This window comes from Carettochelys insculpta, chromosome 2, assembly GCF_033958435.1.
Source record: "Carettochelys insculpta isolate YL-2023 chromosome 2, ASM3395843v1, whole genome shotgun sequence".
Classification (NCBI taxonomy): Eukaryota; Metazoa; Chordata; order Testudines; family Carettochelyidae; genus Carettochelys; species Carettochelys insculpta.
Genome location: NC_134138.1, coordinates 88,097,669 through 88,121,567, shown reverse-complemented (window position 1 = coordinate 88,121,567; position 23,899 = coordinate 88,097,669). Strand labels below are relative to the sequence as shown.

General features: G+C 43.6%; 1 protein-coding gene across 5 annotated transcripts in view; it reads left to right on the top strand.

Moving 5' to 3' along the window:
• The window catches only part of IMPACT (impact RWD domain protein), a 52,883-nt gene extending 30,482 nt beyond the window's left edge, over window positions 1–22,401 (top strand). For 2 of the 5 annotated variants that reach the window (XM_074987278.1, XM_074987277.1), the window contains exons 8-11: window positions 2,525–2,598; window positions 3,770–3,860; window positions 15,097–15,231; window positions 19,792–22,401. In XM_074987278.1, the coding sequence (XP_074843379.1) occupies window positions 2,525–2,598; window positions 3,770–3,860; window positions 15,097–15,231; window positions 19,792–19,860 (369 nt within the window). In that variant the 3' untranslated portion in view covers window positions 19,861–22,401. The remainder of the gene's footprint in view (window positions 1–2,524; window positions 2,599–3,769; window positions 3,861–15,096; window positions 15,232–19,791) is intronic. The other 3 variants (XM_074987274.1, XM_074987275.1, XM_074987276.1) reach the window with 3 other exon arrangements.
• Window positions 22,402–23,899: the final 1,498 nt, after the last annotated feature.

The window sequence follows — 23,899 nt, the reverse complement described above, 5'->3', positions numbered from 1 at the left end:
TGTTCTGGCCTTTAGTCTGCTTAAACATTGTAAAAGTGAGGAAGTCACATTAATTTTTAGTTCTACGATCAGTTCCTGTTTATTTGTGAGGGCAAGGTCTAATATAGAATTCCCCTGTGGCGTTTGCAACACTTTTTGAGTTAGGACTTTCTTATCTACAATGTTATGTCATTCACGCCATAGTCTCCCATGATCCATAGTGCTTTTTTCCTACACGTTGTAGATAGTCATTCTGTTCTGTAGTGTGATTTGGTAATCTGTAGAATGCGCTAATGCCTCATCTTGTGCTTTGTCTGTTAGGACATTGATCCAAATGCATTCAAGATCGTTTTTTTTCTGAGTTATCACTGACTCGGAAACAAGTACTGCTATTTTTGACAGAGCAACATTCTTCTCCCCTTTTGCTCTCTTGATCCCACCTAAATAGCTTATAACCATTGGTTTTAGCATTCCAGTTGTGCAAATCATTGTGCAGATCAGGTTTCAGAAATGTCAGCAAAGTGGAATTTATGCTTACAAATTTGCAATTCCAATTCTTCTCATTTATTATCTGGACTCCTACCATTGGTGTGTTAGCAATTAAAGAATTTCTTCTCTCTGTATCATTTTGCTCTTTGATTAATTTTGTTTTAAAAATCTTGACTTCATGGTAACTGAGTGCTCCTACTTTTCATCTTTTTACCCTCACCTTGTTATTGTTTGATGTTTGTCAAGTTCTCTAAAACTCTGCTAGGTGCATGATGAACCTAAAAGGAGTCATGATCTGATCAGTGGCTTGCAGTTTTAAATATGTGGAAAAGGGAGGATCAATAGGGAGGGGAGATAGAGAGAGGGCATGGATTACCAAAAAAAAAAAAAATGATTTTTTTTTTTTAGTTTTAAGCATGTGTCTGGAAGGCTTTTAGAACGAAACTTTATTACGTTCTTTTTGGAACCAGATGCATAATAAATAATAATGCACTATTTTTGGTAAGCAGTCTCAGAACTTGGTGGTGATTTTGTCGATTATAGAATTAATTTTAGTCGTTCAGACAAATCTTTGAAAGCATGTTGAGTGATATAAATAGTCTTTCAATATATATATTTCAAAAGGAACAACATAATGAAAGGAAAATAGGTTTTTGAAGCAGCATTTTCTTCCAAAATGCAGTACATTGTTTCTTGAGGTGTACTATATCTATTGTTTCACTACACTGACTGATTTTAATGTGGAAAAAATGAGAATATCAGCATACTGCAAAGATTAATATTGTAGACTTATATTGATTACTCCAGAGAGACATTTTTTCTTCTTTTGCTGTAAAAACAATTTGCTGCCAGGCATGATTTCCCAAGCTCTCACAATGTGAATAATGTTTTGCTTAAAGCAATATTAATTATGCATTGTTTATTAAAACATTGTCTTTAGCTAAACTCCTTTCTTTGCTACATTCAGTTGATGAGGTCAGAACAATTGCAAGTTTCCTTAATTAGACACAAAAGAGCAACTAATATTGATTTACTAAATAATGTTTTTAAAAGGGCTATTTGTTAAAAGTAGAGATAGCAACTTGAGAGATTTTCCTGCATAGTAAAACCAGACCCATTACAAAATCATCAATACTATATACAATATTAAAATTGTGCTATCCTTTTCAGCTCATCAGGTTCATGCAATGTCCATAGTGTGCACAACTGGACCAGTAGTCAGTAAAAGATGTCTTGGCTCCAGTATTCACATACTATGTTATGTGTTAAATGAGAGAAATCTGATTCCTCCACATTTACAAAAGCAATTTTAAAATGCTTCCTACTCCAAGAGTGAAGTTCTTTGAATAAATGAAGTTCTACTGAATGTTATATGAAGCTCTGCTGAATGAACTGTTTTTTAAGAAAACAGTAGTAGTGTTCCTCACATTGTCCCCAGAATACATCATAGAATGGTAGTAATTTGCTGAGTTTGCAATATTTGTGCTCATGAAACTTGTGCAATCTGCAACTCTAGAGACCATCCCATGTGTTATGTCAATGTTTTGTACAAACAGTGAGAACAGGTGCATTGCATATTGATGTAGGTGAGAGAGAGAGAAATCAGTAAATTCACGCTTCCTTCCAAGAGGTGAACACCTTTGATGTTATAAAAATTATTGTATCTTCTTTACATCAGGCTCTGTGTAATCATTACTGCTGCTTTCAGTAGTTACAAATGAAAGTCAAGGGAGTATGCTGTGGATGGTATAGCACTTAAATTCCAGTGTGATGGGGCTCTAGAAATGCTTATAAACCCTGATTTTGCAAATTACGTAAACATCTGAATAGTTCCATTGGAAGTAGTCTTGTGTTCAAAGTTAAGCATGTACATAAATACCTGTTGACTCAGGAACATCAAAAGGATGTGGGGATAGCAGTTTCTGTTCTTTTTTGTTGGATACTTTTTTTTTTTTTTTTGAAACACCAATTTCTTTTGATACATGAAGATAATACAAGATCTGTATACAGATCCTTTACAAGTAATGCCTACAAATCCTGTTGTTGTTTTTTCAAGGTGAAAATGGTTCTTGCCAAATTGCTTGAGAATAAGAAAATAGCAAGTGCTACCCACAACATATATGCATACAGGTGAGTGAAGAGCAGAGAAGCAGTAAGCAGTGAAAATGTTGATAATGTACTAGACAATATTCATGTCCTGTGGGCCAGCAAATTCTGTCATCCAGCATAGGTCAGGTCCCAAGGTACTGGACAAGAGATGTCAACCTGTAGTTTTTATCTCGGGTTAATTGGCTGCCTTTTAACCTGAGGTGGTTAATGCTTTTGTAAAAGTGAACACAGACACTCCCCAAATGTTTCTTCTATTGTATAAATAAATATGAGTGACTTACTCTAAGGTTTAGATGAGGATGAACCACAAAACTTTATATTCTCAAAATAACTTTAGTTTAGACATTCTGCTGGGGATCCATTGTACGAAATGAGGTGAATTTTTATTCTGTGTTAGCTATCATGTGGTAGTTAATTCATGAGAAACTCTTAACATAGATAAGGCAATTTGTAGTTTTCACGTGTATGTGGAGGTTGAGGTAAAGATGGGGGAGTCTAGAGTTTACCTCAGCTGGCTAATGTGTGAAAATTACCATTGCCTTGTCAACACTAGGATTTTAACACAATAGCAGTTATGTTATATGTTAAATAAAACATGGTGGAAACCCCATCTCTTTACAGTGAAGACAAGATGCAAGTCTTGGGTTCCTGCCAGTTGCTAGGAGTGTGCGTCTGAGAACCAAGGCAGGGGTCACTGGAGAGATAAGAGCTGCTTTGTTTGCATTGTTGGGTTTAGTGTCTAAAGTCTATTGAGCTGCATGTAGACAAGGTGGCCACAGATTCTTTTAGTTGTTTGATTTTGATCACATTTAAAAACTTGTAAATAAATTGAAAACTCCAGGGAGGGTTTTCTTTGCTTAGTTTAAGACATTGGATGAGTTTCTGTCCATGTGTGAGAGGCTTAGTCCTGTCAGAACAGTCATCAAAAACTATAACTTGCTACTGGCCTGGGTGAGAGGAACTTGTGTCCAAGCAGTGAAAAACTATGCTTTCCATTACCAGCCTCCTTAGACATTCAGTTCTACATGTTTGCTGTTAAACAAGCTATCCTGTTTCCATAGTATGTCCTGGTTAAACAGGGTTGTTGATGACACTGTCTTTATGAAAGTTTTCAGAGAGATCAGAAAATGTGTACAAATATCAAGTGATTGATATTTTTGGATTAGGTTCTGTTACTGTTGCTTGTTTTCAGAATATACTGTGAGGACAAACAGACGTACTTACAGGATTGCGAAGATGATGGGGAGACAGCAGCAGGTGGACGCCTTCTTCATCTTATGCAGGTTACAGGAACCAAATGTCATCTTTAGATAGTTTTAAATGTGTTTTAAAAATCCTGGGTGATAAGTAAAGCTCCCAGCTCTGCATATAGCCCTGCAGATTCAGTATTCTGTATATTACCTGGCTTTTTAAAAGTAGTTCTGCTAGGTGCTGATAGGCACACAGAAGCAAAGTCATCCCTGGTATAATTCCATGAACTTCAGTAGTTACAGTATTGCAACATAGGTATAAAATTGGAAGATGTCCAATGACGTGTGGATGCACGAGATTCAGCATGAATTCATGTGCTGATAGACACACAGATTCTCAGAGCATTCCCTGCAGCATTCAGCCCCTTATCAGCTGAACACTCATTGAATTACCAAGTCTGCTGTTCCCAAAGGATCAGTGCACACTTGCCTGTAAGATGCTTCTTAGGCCATCACTTTGCTTACCACCACATCAATTAGATATTTGAAAGAGTTATTCTGTGTGGATCAGGAAAGCATAGATCCCAGAGGAAAGAAAAGTATATGAGCACTTGAGTAGTAACAGTAAGTAACAGCTTATTTGTAGCTCTTCAGTGAGATCTCTTGACTTCCTGTGTAAACATACTCGTTCATAATGCAAATTGGGAAATTAAGTGGGTTAACCTACTTCTGCTACTTCTGTAATTTTAATCTTCCTTTGCAGGATGACAATTTTTTTCAAGTTGTATCACTTACTATCTAACCAATCTTTGTTCTACTGCAACTCGATTAGGCAAGACGTTAAACAATAAGTTCTATTTTTTTTTAACTCTTCAGTTTTCTTACAGCTGCTCTACAGGAAGCTCCGTTAAAATGATAAAGTGGGCTAGATGAACTTCTGCTGTTAAGTATCAGAGAGGTATCTGTGTTAGTCTGTAGCTTTGAGAACAACAAGAAGTCTTGTGGCACCCTATAGACTAACAGATGTTTTGGAGCATAAGCTTTCATGGGCAAAGACCCGCTTCATCAGATGTATGAGTTGGGGGAGCATGGTTTCGGAGAGGTATTTGAAGAGTGGGGTCCCAGAAAAAGAGAGGGCCAGAGCTGACAAGGTCTATTCAGGAAGGTGTAAATGGCCCATTATCAATGGTAGGTATCAAAAGAGCTAAAAACACATCAGATCAGACAGGGGGATAAGAGCCATTGTGAGAGTCTAATGGGGAGATCTTAACACCCAGGGCAGAGAAGCTGCCTTTGTAAGCTGCGAGCCACTCCCAGTCTCTATTTAATCCTTGGTTAATGGAGTCAAATTTGCAAATAAATTGCAGCTCAGAGATTTCTCTCTCCATTTGATTTTTGAAATTTCTTTGTTTCAGGACTGCCACCTTTAAATCTGCCACTGAGCGTCTAGGGAGATTGAAGTGCTCTCTGACAGGCTTCTGTACATTACTGTTCCTGATGTCTCATTTATGTCCATTTATAATTTTACGTAGAGACTGTCCTGTTTGGCCAATGTAAATTGCAGTGGGGCATTGCTGGCATATGATGGCATATATTATATTAGTAGATGTGCAGGTAAAGGAGCCCCTGATGGTATGGTTGATGTTAAGTCCTGTGATGATGTCCTGGTGTAGATATGTGAGCAGAGTTGGCAGTGAGGACCGTTGCAGGGGCTGGTTCCAGGCCTAGATCACTGGTTTGTGATTTGTAGTGGCTGGTGAGGATTTGTTTAAGGTTGGCAGCCTGTCTGTAGGCGAGGACAGGCCTGCCTCCCAAAGTCCATGAGAGTGAAGGATCATTGTTCAGGATGGGTTGCAGATCACTGATAATGCGTTGGAGAGGCCTTAGGTGGAGGCTGTATGTGATGGTCAGTGGTGTTCTCTTGTTTTCCTTGCGAGGCCTGTCTTGTATCAGGTGGCTTCTGGGTACCCGTCTGGCTCTGTCAATCTGTTTCCTTAGGTGGGTATTGTAGTTTGCGGAAAGCTTGGTAAAGGTCTCGTAGATGTTTGTCTCTGTCTGATGGATCAGAGCAAATACGGTTGTACCTTAGTGCCTGGCTGTAAGCAATGGATCATGTAGTGTGCCCTGGATGGATGCTGTTAATAGAGCTGAACAAAGTATTACTTCATGTCTGGGGAGGAAAGTGTAGTGTTTGGGGGACTTTTAAGTTGCACCATTTAAAAAAAAACAACCACCCCAGATCCCACTTAAATTAGGCATATTTCTTCATCACTGAGGTATCCTGTGTTTTATTGACATGATCAGTGGAGATATGTGTTCTCTTCTGTAGGATTTTTATGTTGTCTAAGATAAATTAAAATCAATCAAGATTGTACATTCTGATCAGAAGAAACAGTATATTAGACACACTTTTTAGACATAAAACTTGGCATCTTGCTTTCCATGAGTGTTAGCCGATGGCCGGGTAATGAGTGGTCTGTGAGCCTAGTTACATCTGAGTCTTTGACTGCTAGGACTGACAGTCCCTTCGCAGCGGGCAGCCAAAATGGCTGACGGATGCCCCAGAGATCCACCCGAGTCTTTAACTGCTAGACAGGCAGTCCCTTCGCAGTGGACAGCCAGTGCGGCTAACGGGTGCCCCAAAGGTTGGTGCAGAGAGCTTATTCCACCTGAGTCTTTAACTGCTAGGACAGACTGTCCCTTCACAGTGGGCAGCCAGGGAGGCTGACGGGTGCCCCAGGAGTCGGTCCCATGGAGGCGACACGACTCAGCACTCAGCTTTTACTGCACCTTACCTCTGACCAGGCTGATACAGCCAAACGGCTGAGGTTCTTTGTTTGTGTTCGGCCGAGTTACAGTAACTGGAAGGAGTCAGGCTGAAAGCTTAAATGGTTGCTATTTATTAGAAGCAGAAATAAGAATCTGAATGGTTACAAGGTTATTGCTCTATTTTCTTAACTACTAGTAGGATGATGCATATGACATGTCAATTAGATTAGAAGTGAAAAGTTTCCCATTTGAGGACCAGACTCCTCAGCCTAAAGAGCTCTTACTATTAAATGTGCACAAAAGTACATTGCAGGTATAATTCTCACCCCTGCGTCCTTTGACTCCGGTATAGCCAAAGTCGTTCACTGAATCCCTCGGGAAGAACAGTACGAGGAGGGCGTCCCCTGGTACCTCAGGAGGCAATAACTTTACCCGACCGGCAGGTACAGGAAATTGGAGCTCGGTTAGAGTGGTCTGCCGGACCCTTCTTTATACCCCTGGGGTCACGTACACGCTTCCTTTATCTAAAGGTACCAATTGTACTGGTTCGTCTTTGTGACACCAGTTCTTACAAGGGAGTTGCAACTTAATTTACACTTGTAAGATAGAGATAACTAAATCATTAAGACAGGACATTCTTTTGGTATGGGTGGGAGATTCCTCTTCTGGGACGATGTGTGGGCATATCACTTATCAGTACCAGCCAAGGGCAGTTTAAGGTCCTGTGGTCATCAGCTGGCCTCTTAGCCCTCTTATCTGTATTCTTCCGTCCAGGGTCATGATGAGGCAGCACATCTGTGGTTTGAAGCATCAAAGACTGCTTGAGATAAGCACATCTGTGCTTTCAGACATTCTAAGACTGTGCTGTTTCCTTTGTGCTCTGTGCTCTGAGGCACCGAAGAGGGGCAAGATGGAGTAGAGCAGGGGGATTCTGTCTGCCTACAATGAGCAACTGAGTTGCTTTGCTAAGTTATTCCATTATGAAACGTGAACTGTATTGAAATTGTCCTAACTCTTCTTTTCTAGGCAGTTCCTTAATTCTTTTCTTTTTTCCTGGAATTTTTATTGCCCCATATGAAGGCAGAAGAGTTTGACAATATTTTTTGCAATTACATAAATAAGATTTCTCTGTATAAATTTCCATACAAAACATCTGAGCTATGCAGCGATACTTGAGCCATTGCAGGTGAATTTAGCTACGTCTACACTAGAGTGCGATTTCAAAAGGCGCTCTTTCAAAATTGATGGTTCAAAATACAGCATCCACATGCGAGCAGAGACTGGCGCTTCTGATTTGCCCTTTCGAAAGGGCAAGGTGTTCTTTCAAAAGAAAGAGTCTACCCCGTCCCAGACACCCTTTTGAAAGAAAGGGCCAGGAAGTGCAGCGGACAGGGTCACATGGTGGACAAGCCCTTCTGGGCCTGCAACTGGTCGCTCCCTTAAAGGATCCCTGCCCAACAGCCTTACCCTACACAGCATGAGGCCTGAAGAGCTGCCACAAGCCCTGCACATGTCAGCACAGATAAGGTAACATGGACCAGCAGCAGCAGCTTGAGCTGCTGCTGGCCTTTGCCAGTGGTGTGGTTGCCCTGCTGTCCTCAGCAGTGGCGGCTGCCCTTCATCTCCTGCTGGGGGCCACCCTCCCTGGTGTTTAAAACAGTGGAACTCCAGGACCTGCAACTCCTCTGGCACCTCCCCTCTGGGGTTCTCTGCTAACTCTGGAGCTACCCCAGTAGCACCAACTGGTGGGAGCTTCTGGTGATGAGGGGCATAGGATGATGCCAGGTGGCTCCAGAATTTTCAAATGCAGAGGCAGACATTCCTGGAGCTCTGCCAGTGGCTAGCCCCTGCCTTGCAGCATCAGGACACTCGGCTGTAGCCTGCCGCCCCAGTCGAAAAGAGGGTCACAATTGCTGTCTGGAAACTGGCCATCCCTGACAGCTGCTGCTCCATTGGCCACCAGTCTGGTGTGGGCAAGGCCACCGTTGGGGCTGTCCTCATGGAGATAAGGCAAGCTCAGGCCACATGCCCACCAGGTGGAGTGGGATCCTGGGAAAAGGGGGCTGGGAGGGGTCTGAGGGGTGGGGGCCAGGAGGGACCTAGGGGCTGGGGGGCCTGGCATTCCCCTCACACCCTCTGGAGTGTATATGTCCTCCATTTCATGCAGGTGGTTCAGGCCATCAACGCCATGCTCTTGCAGAGGGTGATCTACATGGGGGACCTGGACACAGGCATTGCTGGCTTTGCAGTGCTTGGGTTCCCAAACTGCTTTGGCACCCTGGATGGGACCCATATCCTGATCTGTGCCCTGTAACATGGCAGGGGCCAGTATATAAACAGAAGGGGGTACCACTCCATGGTGCTTTAGGCGCTGGTGGACCGCAGGGGCTGGGTTCAGGACATACATGTGTGCTGGGCTGGCCACACCCACAATGCACAGGTGTTTAGAAACTCCAGCCTGTGCCGCTGCATGGGGGCAGGGACTTACATCCCCCAGAGGGTGGTCCTGCTCGGGGACGCCACGCTGCCCTGTGCCTGGTGGCGGACACCACCTCTCGCCTCCATGCCTGACTCATGCAGCCCTATACAGGCCACCCTAACCCCAGCCAGGAGCTCTTCAGCTCCCAGCTAAGCCACACCCAAAACACGGTGGAGTGCACATTCGGTCATATGAAGGGCTGGTGACGCTGTCTTCTGATTGCCTGGAGGTGGGCCTCCAGAACATGTTCCAAGTAATGGGCTCCTGCTGCACTCTCCACAATATTGTGGAGAGTAAGGGTGAGGCCTTTATCAAGGGGTGGGTGGCTAAGTCCAGGCCGGGCTACGAACAGTGGCTGCCGCATCCGCCAGGATGCAGTCTGCATCTGGGAGGCCCTCCCTGAATATTTTGCTTAGGGGCCCCACTAATCATTGCTACAGCCGCCCCCAGTGGGTCCCCTGTACACTCCCCGTTGCTGCCCCCTGCACCCTTCCTGCTCCCCATCACCTCCCCACACACTCCCACCTCCCCAGCACCCCCTTGTACACTCCTCACTTCCCATCTCCTCTTCAAGCACACAGCACGCAGGGATGTGGACACAATAAACTATACTATGTTTCACCAAACTGTACAGTTCTTAACAATAACATAGAACAGAATCATATAACTATATACAAATGGAGAAGTAGAGCAAACTATTTACACTGGGGCAGGGGACATGGGAGGGCCTTATTGCGGGTTATTGGTGGAGGGCCTCAAGCAACGACGTCCCCAGCAGGGCTGGGATGGGGTGGGAAGGATGGGGAGGTGGGGTGGGGGGGCCGCCTCTGGCGGGGTCTCAGTGTCAACAGGGGCTTCTTTGGAGAGGCCATTGGGGGGGCAGTGGTAGGGGCAGTGGAAGGAGGCAGCTGAGCCAGGAGCTCCCTGCAGGTGCCTGCAATGTTCCTCAGGGTCCCTGTCAGCTCTCCCCAGGCCCCCTGCCAGCAGGTCGCCTTGGCCTCCTCCAGGTGGAGGTGTCGTTCTGTGACCTTTACCTGCCACCTGACAGAGGCGGTGAGGAGGACATCCTACATGCTCCGCCTCTGGCCCTTCCGGGAGCGGGAATGCCTGGTTTCCATTCCTCACCTTTGGTGAGCTGTCTGGGACTATGGAGGGTGCGAGGCTCTCCTGGCCCTCTGATGGCGCAGCTGTAAGAATGGAAAAGAAGAGAGGGACAGGCCATGAGTCCTGAACTCCTGCCCTGTGAGCTACCCTCCCCATCCGATGTCTGATGGCAGGTTGGCCCTGGGGGATCATGGAGGCAGAGGGTGTCTCTGGCCCCATAGGAGCGACCCCCTTACAAGTTGCAGCCCTGCCCACCCCCAAGAGTGGACCATGGTGCTATCCATGGGAGTGGGTGCTGAATTCCAATGGCGGATGTTATGCCGTCCTGAGGTCCATGTTCAGCTGGGCTGTGGCTGGCCAGGGTCTGCAAGGGATGTGGGGAGCCTTCTGGCGGGTATGGAGCTTCCGCCCAGTGATCCGGGATGTGTGCCCTGTTGGGTACTTAACAGAGGAGCCACTGCAAAAATCAGGGGATGCCCAGCTGGCAGAGGTGCAGCTGGAGGAGTGGGAAGGGAAATCAATGACCAGGTGTCCATCACCGCTTGAATACTCAGGAGCTGGCTCAGGGCCCACTGTGATGGGGCTGGTTGCATAGCCCTCCTGCAGCTCCTTAACCTTGCTCCTGACCTGGTCAGGAGTGCAGACAGGGTGGTCCTGGGAGGACAGGCCATCAGCCAGCTGAGCAAAAGTGGTCACATTCCACCGCTTTGTCCCCTTTTCCTTGAGGATCTCCTCCTTCTGTCATAGGCTCAGGAGGTCTCTGCACTCATGCTCTGTCCAGGAGGGTGCTCGCTTTTTCCCAGGCTGGCTGGACCCCTGGGGCATGCTCAGAGGGGGGGCCCTGGGGCTCCTTGTGTGCCCGGCTGCTGGCCATGGTGCTCAGACAGTTCCTGGGGGTCTCACTGTGGCGTGCAGGGGCAGCACATGTAGCGGCAGCTGTCTGCCCATTCTCAGCTTCCTGCAGTGGGGTTTCTGGGTCCATATGGCTTTAAAGGCTGCTGGATGCATGGACCATAGAGCCCGGCAGGGAGTGGCCAGCACATCTCCGCGTTCCAGCTGGCTGGCGCCATGGCAGACCTGCTCGTTCAAAAGAGGGGGTTGTGGAGTGTCTACACACCTTTTCTTTCAAAAGGGGAGGCTTTTCCTAATTCACATTAGGAAGAGCGATTTTGAAAGCTGGGGCACATTCCTTGAATTTTCTTTCGAAAGAGCATGCTGTGTGTGCAGAAGCCCTGTGCTCTCTTTTAAAAGAGGGCCTGCAATTTTAAAAGTACTCGCTAGTGGAGATGCAGCTTTTATGTTGAATCTCTTACATCCATATACGTTGTCACTGGACAACTTACAATTTTATACCTATGTTGCAATACTATTACTACTGCAGTTCGTGGAATTATACCGGGGTGAATTCAGTTAGTTATATTGATGATTACCTGCATTTTGGTGTTTGAATCTTCAAAAAAATTAAAAAAAAAGGGACGCCGGCGGGGGGTGGTCTGCAGATCTTGATTCCACCAGTTCCCAAGCAGATTTCACACGCTGGTTGCCGCAAGGCAGTTCACCTAGAACTCCTGGAACTGAGGGGCTGGAAGTGGAACTCTGACTTCTGCCAGAGGAGCTGGCCATCAGGAGCCCGACTGGGGATGATGAGCAGCCCCAGACCATGCTGTTTGAGCCAAGAGGAGGCACAGGACATTGTTGGAGCAATTAGGAGATTTTTTTGAATGACTGCTGTACTGGACCTGACTCCTCCTTGATTCCCAGTTTCTGCTTCTGGTTTAGATACCTGGCTCGGTTCCTGATTCTGGTTCTGACCCCGGGTTTGTACCCTGATTCTGATCACTAGACATGATCACATCTGTTCCAGTAACTAGGTCAGACTGCTCATGTCCCAGTCTTGACAGCATCTCTGACTGGGATTTGCAAAGGCGCCTAAGAGAGTTAGGTGCTCTGATCTTTGCAGTTCAGTGGGAATTAGGTACCTAGCTCCTTTAGGCTTCTTTTAAAAAAATTTTTTCAGTGTTTGCAAAATATTCTTTATGAACAGTTGAGTTCTTAGCATTTGTAACATTTCACTTGACACTTTCATGTGAATATTTTGTCCGCAATTACTAAAAGAAGCATATTTTTACTTGAAATCTAAAGCTATAGGAAAATCAGAGCAGGAAGTATCACAGAATCACAGGGCTGGAAGGGACCTCAGGAGGTCATCTAGTCCAGCCCCCTGCTTCAAGCAGGATCAACCGCCACGAAGTCATCCTGGCCAGGACCTTGTCCAGCTGGGACTTAAAAACCTCAAGGGATGGAGAATCCACCATCTCTCTAGGCAACACATTCCAGTGCTTCACCACCCGCCTGGTGAAGAAGTTTTTTCTAATATCTAACCTACACCTCTCCTTCAACTTCAGACCATTATTCCTTGTTCTGCCATCTGACGCCACTGAAAACAGTTTCTCACCCTCCTTTTTCGAGCTCCCCTTCAAGAAGTTGAAGGCTGCTATTAAATCACCTCTAAGTCTTCTCTTCTGTAAACTAAACAAGCCCAAATCCCTCAGTCTGTCCTCACAGGTCTTGTGCTCCAGACCCTTAATCATTTTTGTTGCCCTTCGCTGAACCTGCTCCAGCAAATCCACATCCTTTTTATACTGGGGGGTCCAAAACTCAACACAATATTCCAGATGTGGCCTCGCCAGTGCCGAATAAAGAGGAATAACTGCTTCTCTAGATCTGCTTGAAATGCTTCTTCTAATGCACCCTTATATGCCGTTAGCCTTCTTGGCTACAAGGGCACACTGTTTACTCATATCCAGCCTTTCATCCACCATAACTCCTAAGTCCCTTTCCATCGTACTGCTGCTGAGTCAGTCGGTCCCCAGCCTGTAACAATGCTTGGCATTCTTCCGCCCCAGCTGCAGGACTCTACACTTCTCCTTATCGAACCACATCAGATTTCTTTTGGCCCAGTCCTCCAATTTATCCAGGTCCCTCTGGATTCTCTCTCTACCCTCCAACGAATCTACCTCACCCCCTAGTTTTGTGTCATCTGCAAACTTGCTAAGGGTGCAACCCAGTCCCTCATCCAGGTCATTAATAAAGATGTTGAATAACACCGGCCCCAGAACCGAGCCTTGCGGCACTCCGCTTGAAACAGACCGCCATCCAGATATTGAGCCATTGACCACTACCCGTTGGGCCTGACCATCAAGCCAGCTTTCTATCCATCTTATAGTCCAAGGATCCAATCCATATTTCCTTAACTTATGGACAAGAATGTTGTGGGAGACCGTATCAAAAGCCTTGCTGAAGTCAAGGTATATCACATCCACTGACTTCCCCATGTTCACAGAGCCTGTTACCTCGTCATAGAAACTAATCAGATTGGTCAGGCAGGACTTGCCCCTGGTGAATCCATGTTGGCTACTTTTGATCTCTGTCCCCTCTTCCAAGTGCTCCAAAATGGATTCCTTGAGGATTTCCTCCATTATTTTTCCAGGGATTGAGGTAAGGCTGATATGCATAATGATTCTGTAAAAATTAATCCTTTTAAACATTGACCACCATTTACATTTCTATTTATCCTGAAATTTAAAATTTTGTACTTGAAAAAAGCCATTTATGAACTTAAGTATTCTAAATCAGACAGTTGAACTCCACAAATAAAACAGTATCACAGAACTCTGGAGAAAGCATAGACCAAATGTTAGTCTTCTCCCTGATTAATAAAATTAAATCAAATTAAATTAAAAACAACGCCCTACAGCAGGGGCCAGCAACCTTTCTGAGCCAGAGTGCCAAAATTTGACCTTTTGACCTCTATGTACTCTCCGAGTGTCAATGGTATTTTTTAAAGTCACTAGTAGTCCTACTTACAATAGCTTTATTAATAAATAAATTAAGATGCAGAGCTTTACTGTTTAGAAGGTGGTCGGCAGCATTAGCTGGTCTTTTGTTAATCCACAGGTAGCATGGCTTTGAGCACGCTCCCAGCTGCATGGCGGGGCGGGGGAGAAGGGCAGGGCTGAGCTCCTGCCTTGCGTGCCAATGAAAATCAGCTCACATGCCACTCTTGGCACCCTTGCCAGGGCTTGCTGACCCTTGGTCTAGAAGAAGAAATGGGTACTTACCGTCACTGATTCTTCAATATATGATACAGAGGTGTATTCCATTACACACCCTCCAGCCCCTCTTTATTGGAGTCTAGCCTTTGGGCTTTTGATGGGAAGGAACTGAGGGGTTCACAGCACCACCAGCTCATATAGCCTGCGGAGCGACTCTGAGCACAAGATGCAAGCGCTGCCTCCAACAAATACTGCTAGGCAAAATTCTCTGGCTCCAGGGCACTTCTAAAAAGAGAGTTGGGGATGGGACAATGGGAAGATACGTTTAACTTAACAGGGACAAGGAAAGGGTATTTCTGAGGGACAAAAAAGGCACATGGACAATATTTGTTTGTCCTTTCTGAATGGAGAGATGAGAGTCAAGTCTTCCAACCAACATTATTTTTTTAGAGCGAAAAGAGAAATTAATTCAGATATGAAGTCCTCCTCTCCTTTCCCATCTTCCTGATGTGCTATTGTTGCTGCCCTGGAAGTGGCAGGAGGCCAGGCCTGGGGCATTTCTGACAAGCATTCACTTGGTCTATGTTCCATGTGCATGTTCCAAAGGTGCAGCTTGCAAAGGTCTTCAGAGCACCAGCCACAGACAGTTACCTAACCTAATCCCACCAGTGTTTAGGGTAAAGTTAAAAGTGCAGATGGATGGCCTGCTCATGGGGAAGGGATTCAGATCAGAATACAGATAGTAACTAAACGTGCGCAATATTTAAAAATAATGAATGGAATCAACAAGTATTCTTTTAGTACTATCTGATTGCAAGTTGCTGTGGGAAGGAAAAAGCTTCCATTGTACAAAAGAAACAAGTTTCACTGTCGACTTACATGTTTATCTATTTAAAATAATGCTTGGGTTTTTTCTAAACAGATTTTGAATGTCCGTAATGTTTTGGTTGTGGTGTCCCGCTGGTATGGAGGGATCCTGCTCGGACCAGATCGCTTTAAACACATCAACAATTGTGCCAGAAGTATACTAGTGGAATACAATTACACAAATTCAGCTGTAAGTTATTGAAAGATTGACAATGTCAATATCTGAACATAATCAATTTGTGTAAATTGTCAGAGCTCAGCTGAAGAAGAGAAGAGCAACAAAAATTATTAAAGGTCTAGACAACATGACCTATGGAGGAAGGCTGAAAAAATGGGTTTGTTTAGTCTGGAAAAGAAAAGACAGAGGGGACATGATAAGCATTTTCAAGTACAGTAAACCCTCGAAATGCGCGATTTCGAGTTGTGCTTAACTTGCATTAACACAAGTTTAGTGCAACTCAAATTCTTGCTCCCCCTCGGCCCTGGTTCAGCCCCACCCCCAGCCCTCTACAGCCTTCATTCAACTCCCCCACAACCCTACTCACGACCTGCGCCCAGCTTCAGTTCATGCCTGACTGGCTCACCACCCCTGCTTGTGGCTCTGGCTCAACACCCCCATGCCCTGGTTCAAACCCCCCAAGCGTGGCTCCTGTTCAGTCCCCTCCCACCCTCATTCAAACCCCCCACGGCCTGGCTCATCACCCAAGCGTGGCTCTAGCTCAACCCCTCCTACCCCAGTGAATTCCCCCTGTCCCCCTGTGGCTTCGGCTCAACTCCACCTGCCCCTGCAGCCCTAACCGACCCCAGGTTTAACTCCTCTGCCCCCCTTTCATGACCCCCCAACCCATCCCCAGGCTTAACCCCCCCAGCTGCTCCACCCCAACCCAGCACTTACCTTTCAAAAGGAGCTTCAGGTGCTCTTGCAGCTTTCCCTGCTGCAGAACACGCGTTCCGCTGGGGGAAAAAAGTTTCCCCACGACTTACACAAAATCTGAGTTATGTGATGGTGTGTGGAAACACAACCCCCCCATAACTCAAGTGACTGCTGTACATAAAAGGCTGTTACAAGGAGAAAATTTGTTGTTCGTAACCCCTGAGGATAGGACAGGAAGCATTAGGCTTAAATTGGAGCAAGAGAGGTTTACACTGATCATTAGGAAAAATTTCCTCACTGTCAGGTTGGTTTAACATTGGAATAAATTGCCCACGGAGGTTGTGGAATGTCCCTGCTGGTGATTTTCAGAGCAGGTTGGACAAACACCGGTTAGGGATAGGCTAGATAAGACTTAGTCCTGCCATGAGTGTAGGGGCTGGACTACATGACGTCTCCAGGTTCTCTCTGGTCTTATGGTTCCATGAAGTGAATGGAGCTATGACCGTTTATACCAACGGAGGATCTGTCTCATGGTAAGCTTGGGGGACTTATGCTAACCTATGAGCTCAATTCAAAAGATTCCTTAACAACTTTTTCCTTACAAAGATTTCAGAGACTCCTCTCTGTTTTCTTACTTCAGAATTTTCCCTAGTATTGCCTAGTTTTGGTTCTATTTCTTGTTAATTGTATTTTTTTTATAAAAGTTAATTTGTAAACATACCTGACTGCCTTACATGGGTCAAGTCTATGGCATTAATGATCCCCAAGTTAGAGTGTGTGCTCGATAACCAATTTCATGATAGGCATCACCCTGGAAGAGATCTTCAAATGACCCACAGATTGAGGGAAGCCAAATTCTAGTTCTGTTGAAGTCAGTGGAAGCTTTGACATTAAATTCAAAGAGGTCAGGATTTAATTTGATATTTGTATTTTTTTAAACACCTCGCTTGTTCTGATACCCTGTGTGAATCTCAGGGAATCTACAGAGAGGTGTTTTTCAGAAATGATATAATTGACTCTATGCTAATTGTACAATTCAGTATTTGAGATGATTAACTTTAAAATGTTTCAAAAGTACGTTATTGGATTGACTTTGGATGGGACTTACATCCTACATCACTTAGTTGGTTTTGAAAATATTTACCATTAGGCATTATATAATGTTGATATAAACAGTCTAAAAATTTGATAGTGAACCACCTAATGGTGCTGCTCTAATGTACAGGATGAAATTGTATTCCCTTTGCCAAGGATGGTTATAATTGAAAGTGATAACAATTTTCTTTCCTCCTTTTCTGTTTTTTTTTTACATAGTGCATATCACAGCAATTTGTGTATGTTCAATTTCTCTGTTTCCATATGTAGTCCGTTAGTCCATTTCCTCTTCTTTAGTGTGGGTTATGGATTATTTACACAGTGACAAGGAGAGAAAAAGATTTGTTTATAGGAAAATTGGATTGTGAAACAAAAAATTGTCTTGTTGGTTAGGATTCACTTTGAATTTCTTAAAGACTTCATTTCAGATTGACTCTGTTCCTTTTAAGGTGTGTGTGATTTGATCTACTTTGTACAGGTTAACATTCAGTGAAATGTTTATCAAAAGATAGCAATCGTGTTTTGATTCTTGGGAAAAATATTATGTTTTTGCTAAGTGTCTTCAGTGTAGCAAGCAGGATGCAAACATACTCTTTAATGGCCAACAGTGAACTTTTCTGTTTGATTTTAAAAGCAAAGTTCCAGTAAAAGATCGCAGGCATTTTGTAAACTGTGCTAAAAAAGTTAGAGAATGTCATGCCAGCAGGAAGGCAACAGGTTTTTACAGAAGGTATAGATGTGTTTTATACTTATGCCAGACAAGAGAAAGTGGAGGCTATGATGTCAGCTCAGAAACACCATGGCTATGGTTACATTAGTTAGTTTAGCTGACAAAACCCCAGTTTTTTTATATACTTTTTTTTTTTAACAACTAATACCACAGTAGGGTAAGCCACCCTGCACTAATCCCCAATATACTATAAACCTCAGAAGAGAGTTGACAAACCTGGTGGTGTGTCCACCTGTTAATCGACAAAACTCAGCACTTTCGCTGGCAGCGTTCTGCCTCTCAGCCATGAGGCATAATGCTGCTGTTGGCAGATTCTGTCAGCAAAAAAACTGTGTAGATGCTTTGGGGGCCCTTCTCTCAACAGACAGGGCATCCAGAACAATGGGCAGCCCTGTCCGCTGTGCTTCCAGGTACCTGTTTTGTCGAGAGAGCAACTGGGCGGGCGGGCCACTCTGTCAACAGAGCAGAGCACTCTTCCTATTGGCTTTTGTGTGTGGCTGCACTCTATCGACAGAAGTTTTGTTGGGAAATCTCTTCCAACAGTGACTTCTGTTGAGAGATCACCGCACTGTAACTGTAGCTTGAGTGTTGATTTGGACAGGGAAAGTGTGAGACACAGGTGCCATAATATGGTTAAACATGGAGGCTGTATCATTAACAACAACTAATACCACAGTAGGGTAAGCCACCCCACACTAATCCCCATACTATACTATAAACCTCAGAAGAGAGTGAAGGCCACCCTCAAGTCTGCCAGGCAACCCAGACTGGTAGCCAGAGTCTTGACTCACTTCTTTCCCTCATACCAGAGGCAGGAGATGTCAGATGAGGGGAGCCACAAGTTCTATGAGATGTAGAGGTATACTCACTCATTAATCCATGCAAGTACACAGGACTAACGCTCAGGCATCCTGCTGGGTTGAAGGCCTTTGATTGTGCCCTTTCTAATCCACCAGTCATGCCAGATTGCACTAAAGTTATAACTATTGTAATTTAAATCTCCCATAGCCAGACCTCTTGGATACCATGTGCAAGATGAAAAATCTCATGCATCAACTTGCTCATTTCTCCAGGTGGGGGAAAAATAATTCCTTCCAGAGCTGGCAGTCACTTTGCCCCGTGACATCAGAGGAGCTCTGGCATTAATAGCTTAAAAGTGGAGCTGAAACAGAGAGCCTGCAATTGCTTTCTCACTGGAAAGCCAACCCTTCCACTCCCTTTCCCTAACTGCATGGGATGGGAGCCAATTATCCAGCCTTCGATCCCCTCTTCCACCCACCTATCCAGTGGCAGCAGGAGTGAGCCTCCACAGCTTGGACAAAGAAGCAACTTGTAATTCTTCCACCCTTGGGAAATGCAGCCTGTGGAAGGGATAGGGCTAAAAGGAAAAATAGTGATGCATCATTCATCACCAGATGTGAAGGGGGGAAGGTGAGAAGCAAAGGGACATGTGGAATTCTGCATTAGCTGCTTCTGGTTATATATGCCTCTACTGCTCCTTCCCTAATAATAATAATAATAATAGCAAGATGGCTATTGGGGTGAGCTTGTTGGCCCTGATACTGTTCGGTTGCTCCTGATTAATACCAGTGTAACTTCAATGAAGTGACGCGAGTGTGCAATTTTTTATTATGACTATCTTATCTATTTATTCAGCTCTCTCCCCTACGCTCTGCTCAGTGCCCAGAGCCCCCCAGTCAGGTTCAACAGTCCCTTCTGTTGCTGTACAGAGGAAGATAAGGTCCTCGCACTGAAGAGCTTAACAGTTGTAAGCAAAATCAGAGGCAAGGCAATAATTTCTTCTGTAACTATGAACATAAAGGTTTTAAAATCACTCAAGGCAAAAATGTACTCAGTAGGAAAGTTATCTTGTTAAATGTTATACATGTTTGAATGATCACAAAATCATTGAACTGGGAACATTTAAAACTCTTTACGCTATTAAATGGAGCATATGAGTGACCTCAAAAATGTCAGCAGTGCACAAAAGAACAGGGTGTCTAGAAGGGCAGAGGTAACTGAAATAATGTTTGTGTGGTTGTATTTTTCAGGAAGAATCATCTAAGCAATTGGGAAAGAACAGAAAAGTAAAGAAGGACAAGAAGCGAGCTGAACATTAATTCATTTAAAATCACTTACAAAAAGTTTAGTTTACATATTTACATAAAATTAAACATAGAGGATACTCAGCTACAGAAAAGATCCTCAGAAATACATGTTTTTATTCAGCACAAAACTTAACAAGAGCATAGAAACATTTTTCTCCTATTCTGTGGTTGCCTCAGCTATTCTGAATGGGAGATCTTAAACAAATGTGTCTTCCACACTCTCATATCTTTAAACTGGGTCCTGAGCCTACCCAGAACCTTTTTTATTCATTACAGTTGATTCAAGAAGAACATGGATTAACTGTCCTCCATACTACGAGTTCAGTATTCAATTGCCTGCCCAGGACTGGGATCCAGCAGGGCTCTTCTCCACCAAGATGAAGACATGGAACAGCTTAGTAAAGAATATTGTCTTTTTAAAGCATCCTGTACTTGAGAAGAAAAGCAGATAGCAGACTGCTAAATTGCCTTGGAGAGGCTCTCATGTATCTAGTCCTTGAGCGTGCAGTTTGGAGTCTGTTTGATCACTCAAGACCTGTCAGAAGAAAAGGTGTCAGGCCACTTTGTCAGTACTTCCAGGGTTTTGCTGCATGAGTGTGAGTCTGAAACCTCTGTGACGGGGGGCACCCTGGTATTGAAAGGGACAATATTTTTAAATCAGGAAACTGCAACTTTGAAATCATGTGTCCCATCTAATAATGAATATTAAATATATTGATTATCTATACTAGTTGTTCTGTTTTATTAATTGTATAGATTCTTTAATGGCAGTAATTTTTCCTCTCTCATGTAACTTCCAGATTTCTCTCTGCTATACTACAAGTTTTAACCTAGATCCTTCAAAGGGAGTCAATGGGATTCCTGTTTATGCAGTGGTTTTCAAACTGTGGCTTGGGATGCCAAAGTTCCATGTCCACAGCCCTGTTTTAATGGGGTCACCAGGAGGCCAAAGCCTGAAGTTCACCACTTAGACCCAAAGCCTGAGCCCTGCCAACCAGGCATAGAAACTTACAGAAATTGCTGGTGGTATACTAATGTTAATGAAAGATATGATTTTTTTACCATGGTGTTTATATATTTATATATTAACAAAGGCACACATGAAAAAGTGCAGCAGTGGTGTCGATACTTGGGAATACTTTGCCCAAGACCGTCCCCAGTGGAGAACAGTGATCCGTGAGGGGGTGGCACAATTTGAGAGGTCCCGCAGCAGTGCAGACAAGGAGACACAGAGAACAAAAGAGTGTCAAAAACTTCCCGATGCCCCTCCAATAGCTAGCAAAATGCTCCTATTCTGTGATTAGACTTGCAGCTCCAGAATCGGGCTGGTCAGCCATCAACAGACTCACAAATAGGAGGGTGACATGAAGATGTCCTACTCATTATCAAGTGACTGCCAAGAGGGAAAAAGCAATATTGGAGCAAATCAGAAACCAACCTACCTGACCATTCTAGAACCCTGAAGTGCCTAGAAACAGTACCCTCGTTTTTCTTTTTTTCTTTGTCTTTGTCTTTTTCTTTCTTTTCTTTCTTTCTTTAGTGTTTTAAATTGAATTGGCTGTCATTATGCCAACAACCTACCTTGACATTTATAATCTGGTCTTTGATGAGGATTTTTATTTTTAAAAAGCCCCCAACATTGTTAGAAAAGCCTCTTCTATCAAAGTGCCGGTTTCTCTGTGAGCCAGGGTGAATGCAAAAGGAATGCCAAAATAGCCAATGTCTATAGTGCCACAGAAGATCAACCTGCTTAGGGTCAATCTTCTGGGGTTTTGTTTCATGCATGTGTGAAATGGCACTTTCCGGGGTCAAAGTCGAACCCAGAACTCCCAAGCAATGAGGATTAAGAAGGACTGATGGCAGAAATACTCCCATCGACCTTTTTCTCTACAGACAGCCACTGAAGTTGACCACTGATAAGTTGATTTTAGCAACGCAACTGGCATAGCTAAAATCGCATATCAGTGGTTGACTGCTATGTCTAGTGTAGACGTAGTCATAGATAGCTTGATGGCTTGCCTGCCTGTCTCGAGTCCAGATAATACTTACTCCTGCTGTGACTGCAGGGGACTAGGCTATACGATCTGTAAAGTTCCCTTTCAGTACCAGGAGTCTTAGATTCTAATTTTGAGAATTCCTGCTGATCTTATAAACTGCAGGGTCCTGGGGACAAGTTTGCTGGATGTGCTTTGATTGCTCTTAGTTAGAAGTTATTTAGGTTGAAAAAAAAATCCATAAAACATTTAATCTAACACTCCTATCGTGAATTCAGAATTTCAGAAAATACATCTAAAAAGGATTAATTTGTTCTTAAATAATTTAATTTTTTTACAACGATAAAATTATATTATCACAGCATAGTCATTTTGAATTGTAGTGATAGTTTGGTCTTGCTGTGGCTTAATACTTTGGAATGGAATCATTTCATGCAGTTCTGTAATCTATTTATGTACAGCGTTATGTTTGCATTAATTTCCGGGCGAATTCTGCACCCAAACATTACAAGTTCTGGACATAATATTGTAAACGTTTGCATATTTTATTTGTTAAAAAATCCACAATATAACTGTGCCCGTTTCATGCCCGTTTTTATTTTGGTAATTTATTTCAAAATATTTTTTGGCAAGTATGCCTGTAATGCACCAGAAAAGATTCTGGATATAGTTTTTGACAAATAGATTCCTTACTATACATATTACAGGTTGAACCTCTAACACAGCACCCTTAGGACCTGACTGGTGCCAAACAGGAGGATTTGCTAAACTACAGGAGGCCAATAATGTCTAGCAGCATTAACAATGCGTCCACCGATTACTGCACATTATAAGACATATAGGGGTAAACTGGAGCTAAATAACAGCACAAAAGACTGAGAGCCATGTCTGTGCTTTCTCAAAGAGCTTGCTCAAAGCCATGACACCTGTGGATAAACAAAAGACCAGCTAATGCTACCAACCACCACATAAATGGTAAAGCTCTGCATCTTAATTTATTTATTAATGAAGCTGTTGTAAGGAGGACTATTAGTGACTTTAAAAAGTGTCACTGGCACTCGGACTGGACATAGAGGTCAAAAGGTCAAATTTCGGTACTCTGCCTTGGAAAGGTTGCTGACCCCTGATCTAGCTAATAAATTGCTCTCCAAGCTTTATTACAAGTTACGTTCGTGCAGATGAACTCTGCTAATAACTAAAAGAATGGATCTCTGGTTCAGCTTTGCCTACATTAGGAATATTTTTTAAACATTTCTCAGTGTTTCCAACAGTGTTGAGAGCTCCATTATAGACAGACCATTGACTCCCAACACCTTCTTCAGTAGAATGTAGATCCATCTGATCGTGGCTTAATGGTCTTTGTAAAATAAGTTTGTGATTTTGGTTTATTTATCAGACCACTAAAACTTCTATAGTAATTGGCATTAGTTAGCTTCCCTTTAGCCATGGATTGGAAGTACCATACATGGTTACATTCTCCTGCCTAAAACTGATATTCAGGAACAAAGACCCTGCTTCATTTTTAATAAATACAGGAGATATCCAAATGAATAGGTCCAGATTCTCATAAGCTACATTTAGAATGCGTTTGTATCTTGAAATAATTTAAGCAATTTGTGCAATGCAAATTTGGTGCTATCCAAACAGCACCAAAGTTCAAAATAAGCACCTATTCCAAAAATTCCACTATACCTGTCTTATGAGGGGTAGTGGAACCAGAATACCACACTCGAAATAGCCATGCGGTTACTATTTTGGGATACCCTGTATCCCGAAATAGCAACCGCAGTCTAAACATGGCCGTATTGTCTACACTGGTTAGCATGGTGCTCCAATAATGGGTCTTTTTATAATTTCCTTTCAATGTGCATCAGATTCTTCTGTAAGTGCTTTACTAGAAATGAAGAAGTTACTGTCTCATAATTAGATTGTAAACTCTTTTGAGGCAGAAGCCATCTTTAGTTTGGTGTTTATAGAGCACATAACACACTAGGGCATTGGGCTCCTAAACTAAATTATAATATAACTAATAGCTATGAATGCGTAGTATTTTTGCT